This window comes from Sturnira hondurensis, unplaced genomic scaffold (assembly GCF_014824575.4).
Source record: "Sturnira hondurensis isolate 20B ecotype Veracruz unplaced genomic scaffold, ASM1482457v3 Scaffold0013063, whole genome shotgun sequence".
Classification (NCBI taxonomy): domain Eukaryota; kingdom Metazoa; phylum Chordata; class Mammalia; order Chiroptera; family Phyllostomidae; genus Sturnira; species Sturnira hondurensis.
In genome coordinates this window covers 4,128,793-4,141,283 of record NW_028085694.1, presented here as the reverse complement: position 1 = coordinate 4,141,283, position 12,491 = coordinate 4,128,793, and the positions used below count along the sequence as shown (strand labels likewise).

Sequence of the window (12,491 nt, the reverse complement as noted above, 5' to 3'; positions counted from 1 at the left end):
GGTTCCCCAGTAGGGGGCACTCAAAAGGCAACCACACATTGATGCTTCTCTCCCTATTACTCTCTCCCTTCCCCTCTCTAAAAATAAGTAAATAAAATATTTTTCAAAAGAGTACATCTTTGTGAAATTTTAAAAAATATTATTATACACAATAGATACTAGTTATAACTAAGCCATAACAGCTTGTCATTTCTGTTTAATGTGTGAACCATAAGCATTTGCTCTCATTTACAGAGAGACAATTGTGAGGGAAAAAACAAAACAAAACATGAAATATATTTAATTCAACATCTACTTACCAACATGGAAAATCCCTGTCTACTGAATTTTATTTTACACAATATTCGCTCCAAAGGGTTAAATATATACCACTTTTTTCTCTCCAGAAATTTAGATGACTTTGCAAACTAGTCAACAATTCAGCACAAAGGCATCCAGAGTCACGTTGGCATGTTGTGACTGAATCATCAGGCTGCGTGGGATTCGTCCCGTTCTGAAAATGCCCGAACCGTGAACACAGAGGCAAATGAAGTCAAATGTCAAAGCCAGCCCTGGCTGAGAGAGACTTGCAACTCAGACTCCACAGCCTGTGGGGAGAGTTTTCTGCTGTGCATGGAGTAGAGGCGACAGGCAGAAAATGACAGCAAGTCTTCTAAGAACAACCCTTGCTTTGCTCTTGCTTGGCCTCGGTGGGTTCCTGGAGGCAACAATATCATGCAGAAATGAAGAAGGGGATGCTGTGGATTGGTAGGTAAAAGAAATGAATGGTTTTGTCCATGGAAATAGAAAGCCAGAGTGTCAGATGCAAACTGGTTCACTGTAAAGTTCCAAAAGAGACTTCTACCCCAAGACTCCACTTAAGAAGAAAGCAAATTAAAGAAGAGAGGAAATTAAGTGGGCCAAATATTCAGATAAAGGTAGGCTTCTGAGTGAGGGCGCTTCCTCCTGAGAAAGCTGAGCAGCCCCTGTGGGCCTGCCCCACTGCTTTCATGGGCAAGGCTGGTGGCCACAGATGTTGGGTGGAGCTGAAACTTCTCTCAGTTGGCAGTTTCCTTTAATTGCATTGTGGCTTTGCTAACAGAACCCTTCCAACATCCTTTTGGAGACTGTCAAAGGAGAGAAGGCAGATTATTTTCTTTTTGCACTGGAGCTTATGCTTCTCATTATGGCAATAAGAGGGCATGATCGTACATAGTACTGTGTGGTTAATCTTTATTAGGCAGCACAAGCAGCTATTGGAGTGGGGAACAGGTCAGAGGTCTCTTGAACAGTGTCAAAGTAACTAAACAGCTTTGTATCATAGTCATGGGTCCCCTAAAGCTTTGATCATTTTTTCACTCTTTAATTAGGGCATTTCAGTGTGCCATTACAGTTGGCATCAAGCTTTGTATAAACTCTAGGCTAGAAAACACAGGCACGCTCAACTCAGTCTCTCAGCAAACAGTTGCTCACCTCACACAAGGCTCTGTGCTGAGTTTTAAAAATATAAATATGGACAAAACATAGTTCTTGCCCTCAAGTTGCTCGTAGTTACGTGGTAAGGGCACAGATGGGGCCCTGGGGAGCATAGAGCCCAAGAGGCTTTTCTGAGGAAGTAGTTTTGAAGTCAGTTTTAAGAACAAATGTAAGTTAGAAAAACAAGGGAGATGCAAGGGCATCTCAGGCCAGTGAAAGAGCAATGACAAGGTCGGGAGGCAAGAAACAAGGAGGAGAGTTTGGAAGAAGTTCAGTACTGCTGGCACTTCAGAAGAAGGTGAGGAGATGGTAGGAGCTGAGCTTAGGGAAATAGATAAAAGCCAGGTAATGAAGGGCTTCATGTGCTGAGCCCCAGAGTCTGAACTTGACATTGAAAAGGAGCTAATGAAGGACTTCAGGCAGGGCTGTGTGGGGGCAGATTTGCATTTTGCAGGAAGCCCACCAGCAGTACTATGAAGGCTGGCCAGCTGGAGACCAGTCTAGAGTCATTAAGGACCTTTGCAGCATTACAAGTGAGAAGCGATGTGGACCCAACTTAGAAGAAGGGGTAGTGGAAATAAGAGAGCAGGGAACACTCTGAGGTGACTGGGTAATGAATTGGCCAGAGGTTGTAGGAGACAGGGAAAAGAATGACTTTCGGGTTACTGGCTTCTGTGACTGCATGGATGCATTCCCTAACAGCAAGGGATGAGGACATTTGGGGCAAAATATCACAAACTTGGTTTCAAAATAGGAAGAGGAACTTTTCTGGAACATCCTGGCACTTAGGTTTATCTGATCTCAGCACAGAGGTCTGGGCTAAAAACCGACTTGGGAATCTTCAGCATATAATTGGAGACAGACAGTCACTTGGGAAAAATACTGAAAAGCACTGATTCCCAACTGCTGTGCCATGGCACACTGATGGCTTATACACCCTTCACTGGTGGGCCACCAAATTATTACCAATATTTAAAATTTATTCTTGCCATCACTAAATGGATAGTGGCTAAGCAATACTGGCCAGGGGGAATGCTGAGCTGAGCAAACTGTGAAGCTGCTGCAACTTACTGAGAGAGCCAAAGGGCAGAGTCATATTTGGTCGGCACCAAAGAATAACTTCTTGCTTCCTGCCCCATGAGAGGACCTTGTCCTGAGGGTAAGAAAGCATGGTCAGGGCAGGAGAAAGTTTACTTAAATGCAAGTAAGACTGAAGAAAACCGAATAAGCACCGAGAAGCTTTTATGGGCAGTTGAGACACTGCTGTGTTGTAATAGTGAACTCTTTACAATGTTTTCCTACTGAGAGTGTTTGAGGAATGAAGTTGGGGTTTGTGCCATTAGGGAATATTTGGGTAGACTGGGGTGATCCTGCCCTCAGGAGACTTGTAGCGTCTGCAGACGTTTTGATCGGCACAACTGGGAGTAATACTGGCATCTGATAGGTGGAGACTACAGCGCTCTGGACAGTCCCCCACAACAAAGAATGTTCTGACTCAGAAGGCGAATAGAGCGTATTGAGAAACCCTGAGCTAGGTGATCCCAACAAGCCCAAATGCCGTGTTGGCCCAAACACCTCTGCTCCCCAAAGGAGGCATGTATGAACAGGAGACAGTGGTAAAGGAAAGCAAAGCACTTACTTAATTAACTGGCCTTGGCCCTGAATTCTCAATGTGGAGCATGCTGGTAATCTGAGTTGAACAATGTGGTTTAAGCCAGAGGCTCCACCTACGCAGAAACCCATGCCTAGATCTCAGACCCAGCCAGCCAGTTGCAAAGATGAACATGTCAAGAACTTAGGACAGAAGAGAAAATCACATTAAAGACCTTCCAGCCCAGGCCCGGGCCTTGGTCTCCTCTTCGTAGGTAGCCGTATTGACTGTAGAAACAACAGACAGAGGCACTCTCAATATACACACACTTTTTACTACAGGAATCCCACCCACGAGGCCCAGAATATGGCTTAGAATATGCCCAATGAGATTCTCGTTTCCTCGCCTGGGAATGAGCAAGAATAACGGTGGGGAAAAGGCTGAGTTTGAGCACATCCCTTTCCTTAGACTGAGAGGCCTTTTGTGAAATGTCAATGAAACGATATATTTAAGTGCTTAACACGCTGGCTGCCACCAGGGAAGCAGTCGATAAAAGTGATTCCCAATTATTTCCTTTGTTAGGTTTACCTTTTACAAGTTACCTAAAAGGCAAGACCAGGAAAGTAGAAAGACTGGGTTGGAGTACCTATACCTAGACTCTACAACCAGAAGCTGGAAGAGGAGTAAGCAGCTGATGAATACCACGGAGAGTGCTCTGGGAAGAACGTTAGAACAGCTGTACGAAGCATTCGCCTCCAAGGTATGTTACAGTTCGTTATGAATTTGAATCATATCAAATGCATAAAGCAGAACCCAAAGGTCCCAAAAGATTTTAACTGCTCCCTTACCCAACCCCCAGTCTCAGCAACTTGATTCACAATCTGCATCACTCTGAGCGATACCGTGGGGAATATGTCACCAGACACCACAGTAATGCCAGATTGTCGGTATGTTCAGCACCATGTCCAATGGTATCACTGGGCAAGATGTGAACTAATTACACAGTGAAGTCTTCTGGTTGCCACATTATGCCGATTTTCTTAGTGTTTGCTATCTTATCCCTCTAATGGAAATGGGGAGCAGAAACCTCTCCTGTTACCATGCAGTGTAGATCTTTGATGAATCTGTCACGAGTTACGGGGACATTTATGCCACGCCGGCGACGAGTGGTAGTTACCTGCACAGAGGGTCGCTCAGTCTTCCTCTTAATTAATCTTTTTCAAAATGGTAGGTTGAGGGCTGGGACTCTAGTTCAAGACCCTAGAACTAACTCTCCTAAATGGAGATTAAACCTGCTATCGGGACCTCATCAGGCAATGAGATAACCAGTGAAAGAGACATAGGTAATGAGGCCCGCTGGCCGGTGTGGACAGTCTCCTGATGTTCCAGGCTCCACGTGCTGTTCAGCGACAAGACACTGCTTTCCAACCAGATGTGACAAGCAAAATCAAACAGTAATCAATGTCCAGTTACACCTGGTTATGCATTTTCTAACCAATGACTTACAGAGAAGTAAATATGTAAAACCACTCAGCACTTACAATGTGGTGAACCTGTACTGACAGTAACTCATTTGTCTCCTACAACACTGCTGTGCTAGACTCTAGTACTGCAGAGTGTAAGTGTTTGCTCAAAGGGTGCAGAGAACTGTCACAGCGTACACTTATACTCACTTTTTCACCTGCCAGTAAAACCAGCCTTCAGACCCAAGTTACAAAGTCAACTTACCTGTCAGCTGGTTGAGTCCCTGTGATGTGCCAAGCACTGTTGTTCCAGGCACTTTAAAAAAATATTTCATCTCAGCAACAGCTTTGCTTTGAATTAATAGATTATTGTGTGAAATCAAAACTGCCTGTGGCTGCTTGTGTTTTCCAAGGTTGGGGCTGAGGACCCGGAACACAACTCAGCAGTGAGAAAATACACTTACATGTTCCCTTCTCCACATCTCAGACACTGAGGGCTGTGTGTTGGTGGGGGGAGGGGTGGGCGGAGAGGAACAACATTGTTAAGCCTCTGTCATTTACCTTAGTTGGGGCAGATGGTTCTTAGTTTGGCAGAATATAATAATGATTTTTGGAGGCTCGGGAGGGCAAGAGAGCTTAACTGCAATATAAATGAGGGGTAGATGGGAGCTAGAAATTAAAAAGTATAAGAAGCATGGAGGGAGACTAGGGGCAGGTCAGCTTGATAATGTCCAATCATCCAATGTTCATACCTTCAGTAAAACCTGCTCATACACAATGCCCTCGCTGATGAATTCTAAGGGAGGAAAATGACAGTAAAAGGTTGATTTCCATGTCTGGTTGGCACAGAGTGAAAAGAAGAACAAGAGTGGGTGATATCCACATGAGATTGGGTGCTTTGGGGACCCTGAAACTATGTGTCAGAGTGGCCATAGTCACTCTGAGAACTTAACTCTCCACCTCCTGACCTGGAATTGAACTTCTGAGAGTAGAATGCCAGATCAGACCAAGTAGTTTTGTAACTCAAATGTCAAGGTGACCTCGGCCAATATCTGGATTACATTCAAAATTGTTTCTCTTCTTTTGCCTTTGTAGATAAGAACCTTCCATACACCTTCATAATAATACTTAAACAATTATGTGGCAGTTGCCTGTACTTTCCTTTCTATGTTCCTTGTAAGGCTGGGAACAGAGCCCACACCCCTCTTGTTCAACATCCAGCAATCAAAATACTCCCCACCACTGTGTTAAAGGGATAGAGCTGTCCAGAGGCACATGCTTACATCTACCTGCCTGTTCTGAAGTCCCTGATCTCTCCCCCATACCAGAAAGCCTCTCTCCCCACTAGGGCTACAACCCCTACACCTTAGCTAGCTGTTCAAACCTGGTTAGAATAATACATGTCATCTACCATAAGAATAAATTCCCTCACTGAATCCTCCCAGGGCCCCTCCACATTGCACCCCAAAGGCACACAATGGCCTCATCGCCACTTCGCTGCAGGCTTACTGAGTGGTCAGGTACCGCAGAGGAGATGTAAACGCCAACAGTAGCTGTGGTCAATGACGGGAAGTGAGAGCAGGAAAACAGCTTACTTTCCTGATATTCCTAAACCCAGTGGCCAAGAATGCTACAACACGCAGATTATGTGGCACATTTTTTTACAAATGTGTTTAGACCTCATCAAATAATTAAGCAACTATAAGAGATTCAGTTATTGACTATTTTTCTGAGACAAAAGCAAGGACCTTTTCAAAAGAAATGGGTTGTTCTTTCCTGCTTTTAATTATGTTGCTGAGATTATTTTTTAAAAATTGACATTATTGACTTCAATAAAAGTCACTGCTTCATGACCCAAATGAAATGAAACTGCATAGAACAAATATAAGCAAGCTTCTAAAACATGACACTGTGATACTCTCAAAATAATGGCTTCACTTTGACTCAGAGATTTGGCCAAATGTTTGGAGAATTTATTAATATTTTCCCTTCCCAGAGGAAACCAATATCACACATGCAGTTTCACCACTTTTTCTAATCAGGGGATATCAGGTTAGAAAGGTGAAGTAATACAGAAAGGGACTGGAGAAAAATCTTCCCTTGTCGGTGAGGTAGAGGGAGCAGAGAATGAGAAATCCCGATTTAACACAGAGCTGCAACCAAGCAGCAAGGCACAGAGTAGGCAGGGAGAGCCAGAGCCTGACAACCAGTTCCGTGTTGTACCAATAACAACAATGGGGGGAGGGGGGTAAACAGGTATGATCCTTGGCTGGTTGTTCCTACTTCATTTCCTGAACAAACATTGAAGTACTTTTAAAAAAAATTATACACTGGTTGCCAAATCAGAAACATGGATCCAAAACAACCACGAATAAGAGGAATATCACCCTCACACACATAACACAATGCATAGGGCTCCCGTCTCACAAGACAAAGCCATTCAGGCTCAGAATGGACTTCCTGTCACTTGTCTTGTAGGTCTCAGAATTTTTATTGTTGGGGAAGCCGCCTACTAGGGCAATGGATTGCTCCTCATGTGTATTAATGAAAGCTCTGTATTGCAGGCTAGGCAGCTGGTAGAAATCTTATGGACATTTGTAAGTGGAAGATTTACACCATTATAACCCTAATATGTTCCTGCAGAACAGCAACACGGCCTATCTAATGTACAACGATGGAGTCCCTAAAGCTGGGAATTACAGCAGAAAGTACGGCCACACCAAAGGTATGACAAGGACTCAGTTACTCTTTCCTACTGGAAATCAGCATTTTCTTAAACATTCCATCTTGAGTATTATATAAGAATACAATATATTCTTATAATAATATATAATAATAATATATTCTTATATAATACTTATATAAGTATTATATAAGTATTATATAAGAATATAATAGTCTTATATTCCACATTAAAAAGATAGCTTTTGTTTTTAATGCTTTATTTTGAGTTATCAAAAATGTGTAATTTCTATATGACAAGTTATAATTACACAATTTGACTGGGCAATTTCCTCTTCACAAAGGCCCTGGGAGTGAGCCTTCATTGTCAGGTGAATGGAAGGGATTTAGCCAGACGGTCAGCTGCAAGGACTGGCTGTGACCACTGACCACCACCCTCTGCCCTATTCGGAAGATCAGCGGTGCAAGGGCAGGGCAGTGGTGCTCTGACCTGGACTGTAGCTTCCACTGTGAGGGTGTGCTCTGGGGTTTTCCAGGTGCTGGAGGTCAGAGTCAACCCCGACCTGTGTTCTGCCCAGGGCCACCCTGCCTGAGCTACAAAGCAATCTGAGATGGCTGCTACTTGTGGCTGGGCTTAGAGACTCCCAGGGAAATGCAAGCTGTGGATCTAGGCTGGCTGCTGCTAGTGCTGGGCCTGGGGTCCCTTAGCAAGGGGTACAAGGACTGGGGCTCACTGAGGCTGGCTGTTGTTTGTTTGATAGGATTTAGGAAGTTGTGAAATCAGCCAAGACCAGCCATTCATACGGAAAAGTCAGTTAACAGCTTAGGTGGGCCTATAAATTGGGTGGGAAGGAGTCTCAGGGGATCTCCAGAGCAGGGCAAACAGTGTTAGCCATGCTGATAGAGTCTCGATATGGCACCTGACTGCTGGCTCTGTGGCTCCGTCGGGGGAGGGCTTAGAAAAGGGACGATGGCCTCTGCCCGCCTTTCCGTCTGAGAAAAAGCTGCCCCCCAGCTCCTGCCTTGATGCCAAACACTTCAGTTCCTCCCTAATGCCACTGGTGCCTCTAAAGCTGCTCCCCCAGTGCTGGAGCTCAGAGGGAGTGAGTCTGAGTAAGTCCCAGTGTGGGTTCCTTAAGGGGAACTGCTTGGGTCTCCAGAAGTTTCTTCCACCTACTTAATTCCTCTACTGCAGGTATTGACTCTATATGCACTGAGAGAGCAATAGTGTACTTTCTTCAAGGGACTTTTTGAAAGAGAAATAACTGGCAGGCATTTGGTTTCCACGGAACAATAAGGCAAACATGAATAAGCTTTATGTTTGCATGGTCGTATGAAAACTAGAAAGTCTTGTTAGCATATCAAAACCACCCTGATTTATTTATAAACACAAAATAGTCATAGATGCTCGTTGGACAGGGTCGTTTTTGTCATGTGTCACAAGATGATGGAAATCTTTGTTTTCTTCCTTTCTGACTCCCATGTTATTTTTCTCTAGAGATTTTTGCTAAAACACAATTAACTGGCATGCTCTAGCATGGCTTCCTTTTTTTCCCTTTGCTTTTCTTTGTGTGTGTGTCAGCGGGTGCTTTCGGAACTGGGTAAGTCTTCTGCAAATAAATGAGCATCCATTCCTTACACCAAATAACTGCAAGTACATTTCTTCATTTGATATTTTCTCTTTCAACTCTGCTTTTTAGCCAGTTTTTGAAAATAACTTAGCTGCTTAGCAGTAAAGACCTAGCTAAAGCTTGCCAGGTGACTGTATAGTTTTAACAAGGTCAAATTCAAATTTAGCAAATTTGCATTCTATCAGAACAAATTTTCTTTGTGGTTTCAACATGAAATTCCTCTAGATTCCTAACAGGATGGTTGCCCTCGATCCCATTTTCTGGTAGCTTATTATCAGGAATGGGGTGATGTAATATGTGCCTGAACTGGTTTAGAAATCTTGGAAAAAATTGGTACAATCCTTGTGATTATCAGCCTGATAAAACATTAGCCTCGAAGGCAGGGCAAGGGAGAGCAATGAGGGAAAATTGGGACAACTGTTACAGAACAATAGAAATATATAATAATATATAATAATATATATATATTAGCGTGAAGTATAAATGGGCTTAAACTTTACAACTCTGAACTCTTTTTAAAAGGAGCTTTGTTTTTCTAATTTATCTGTATTAACTGCATCTTTGGTAGGTTTATTGCTGTGGAACAAAGTCCAGGGGTTCTGGCTGATTCATTCCATCCCCCAGTTTCCTCCAGTTCCTGAAGAAGGCTATGGTTATCCACCTACAGGGAGACGCAATGGACAAACTGGCATCTGCGTGACTTTCAAGTACAACCAGTATGAAGCAATAGGTAACATTAGAGTGTGTACAAAAAGAGATAATAATGTTGGAGAAGGGCTATACTAACATACTGGGGCTATGGTAATACATTTGTCACTATGTGAGTTTCTCCATTCACAGACATTCTGATCCCTACATTCTCGTGTTGGCTTTGCCACGCTGAGGCCTGGGGCAGACTCATTTACTGGACCTTGATTTCCTGGTCCTTCAGTGAATTCTATGAATTTATTCAGGGGTAGTAGTCTCAAGTATCTACAGGGGCCAGGCAGGTAACAGAAATGAGGGAAACAGGTGAGTGTTGCATGGGCAGTGTCCATAGTAACAAATTGAGGTGTTCACTCTCCACAGCTTCCCTCAAAAGCTTCAGCTCCATTGTATTGTAGCTCTGCAGGAATGCAGAACTAATGGCTGCAGATGTCCATATTTTATAGGAGTAAACAAAATCAAGGGGTGTGTTTGTGTGTTTATGTGTGTGTGTGTGAGAGAGAGAGAGAGACAGAGAGTGAGAGAGAGAGAGAGAAGGAAAGAGATCCTGCCTTTTAAATACAGTCTCAGCCCTGGACGGTGTGTCTCAGTGAATTGAGTGCCAGCTCGCAAACCAAAGGGTCACCAGTTTGAATCCCAGTGAGGTCATATGCCTGGGTTGTGGGCCAGGTCCCCAGTTGGGGGAACATGAGAGGCAACCACATGTTGATATTTCTCTCCCTCCCTTCCTCTCTCTCTAAAAATAAATAAAAACTTTTAATAAATAAATAAATATAGCCTCAGTCTTGTGTATATATTTCTTAATTGTACAGATCTCATTTTGCCTGTAGGCTGCCAGGGTCTCAAACCCAAATAGCTCAATTACTTGGGTTCGGGAAACTATGATAGGGGAGGGAAATAGTTAAAGAGTGACTTGCCTTTAGATAAAAGAGGTTTAGAAATGTTTTTCATCCAATTTTCATCAGGTAACAAGGATTTCTGAGCCTAATCAAACCCCAGTCTAAGTAGTGGAGTTCATGTAATGATTAGACAGCCGGGTTGCATGGAGCTCAGGTGTGCGCCTCACGGACTGCTCATTCCCGAAGCTGGATGACTGGTACATGGGAGCTCTCTTACTTTTGTGTATGTACATATAGAGGAAAAACATATGCCTGGCTTTGCATATCAACTCCTTCGGTTACAAGCTTTATAAGCATGAGCAGGTGACATGACTTCTCCACGAATCCTCCTATAAAAGGAGGACAATGATAAACTCAGTCATAAGAACGCTGTTAGGGTTAATGAGTAAATCCGTGTAAAACTCACAGAACAATGCCTGCAACGTAGGAAGTGCTCAATAGGGGTCAACTATTTCATCCCAAAAGTCATTTGAAAGCAATTGGCTTAAAGAAAGGAACACTTTTGTTCTGCTTTTTAACTCACCAAAAAAGCTGTAATATCAATAAGATTTCCATCTGTATCTTAATTCTCAATTTTTCTTTATCGTGTTTTTTTTTCAGATTCTCAGCTTTTGGTCTGCAACCCAAACATTTATAGCTGTTCCATCCCTACTACCTTTCACCAAGAGCTCACTCACATGCCCCGGCTGTGTGCCGGGTCCAGCACCTCGGAGACCCCTGGCCAGCACCTCGCCTCACTTCAGTCAGCCCAGGGACAAAACTTCCTCCATTTTGCAAAGTCTGATTCTTTTCTAGATGGTATGAAAGGCCGTCATTTAACAATACACTATAAACTCTGCTGTTGAACTCATTTTGGATTGTGTATAAGAAATATTCGGATTATTCGAGAGAAAAGAAGTAGAAAATGGGGGGAAGAACATTTTTAGACACCAATATCATCTTCGTAATAATAGTAATGATTTTTATTTGCATATTACTTTAGCATTTACAAAATGTTCTCCCATACACTATCTTACTTTGTTGTTATTAGTGTATTTGTGACATTCACCTATCAAGTATGAATGATCATTTTCATTCCTGAAGACATTTTAGAGGCTTATCTAAATATAAATACTAATCTCACTATCTCTTTATAAACTCTAGACATCTTTGTGGCCTGGATGGCTCAACATTTGAAGACACATTTGCTAACTGAAACCTGGCAGCGAAAGAGACAACAGCTTCCTTCAAACTGCTCCCTGCCTTACCACGTCTACAATGTCAAAGCAATTAAGATATCTGGACAATCTTATTTCAGTTCTCATCAGGATCACGCCAAATGGTGTGTTTCCCAAAAAAGGTCCAAAAATCGTTGGACATGTATTGGAGACCTAAATCGGAGCCCACATCAAGCCTTCAGAAGTGGGGGATTCATCTGTACCCAGAATCAGCATATTTACCAAGCATTTCAAGGATTAGTTTTGTATTATGAGAACTGTAACTAAACCTGGTGAATGGACATATATACTATCATTTTCAATATTGAAAATGCATCTTCTTCCATTAGATTCATCCTTTATATCTTAAAAGCCTATGAATGTATGTATAATCCAAAGATTATCAAGTAAAACACTTTTCTTCCCTGTTTACCATTTATCTTCCAATTAGTGGCTATTTTATCTACTTTGCATTTATTCCCTAAGCATAAGCTACCATATATAACTAAAATAAGAATGAAAGAAAAGATATTTGCTCCAGATTAGCCCACTCTCAATTGTTCACAGACAGACTGGCAATCTTGTGTATTAAATTTCATTTCCATCACAAAGACATCCCTGACTCTCCTACCCATCTTATTTTTTTTTAAAGGAAAAAAACATCTCTTTCTCTGTGTACTCCATGCTGTTTACCCTTATTCCTTTTAAATTTCTTTCTCATTATTTTATGGTTAAGCCATGTCATTCTTGCAGCTGCTACTTCCTAGTTGCATGATCTCGGATCATTCACTTGAACTCTCTGAGCCTTGGTTTTCTTACCTATGAAATGGAGGAAATAAGCCTGGTGCCAAGTAGGAAATGCTAGTGGA

The 12,491-nt window shown here is 42.6% G+C and overlaps 1 protein-coding gene across 3 annotated transcripts; it reads left to right on the top strand.

Moving 5' to 3' along the window:
* Positions 1 to 443: 443 nt before the first annotated feature.
* Positions 444 to 12,061, top strand: DNASE2B (deoxyribonuclease 2 beta). Of its 3 annotated transcripts, none has more exons than XM_037060969.1 (6): positions 446 to 747; positions 3,629 to 3,806; positions 7,153 to 7,234; positions 9,391 to 9,552; positions 11,027 to 11,224; positions 11,570 to 12,061. In XM_037060969.1, the coding sequence occupies exons 1-6, from the start codon at positions 638 to 640 to the stop codon at positions 11,908 to 11,910; spliced, it is 1,071 nt and encodes a 356-aa protein (XP_036916864.1). In that variant the 5' UTR covers positions 446 to 637; the 3' UTR covers positions 11,911 to 12,061. The 3 variants fall into 3 exon arrangements, with proteins under 3 accessions (XP_036916865.1, XP_036916864.1, XP_036916866.1); XM_037060971.1 differs by lacking the exon at positions 446 to 747 and adding an exon at positions 755 to 917; XM_037060970.1 differs by lacking the exon at positions 9,391 to 9,552 and having other exon boundaries at positions 444 to 747.
* The last annotated feature ends 430 nt before the right edge of the window (positions 12,062 to 12,491 follow it).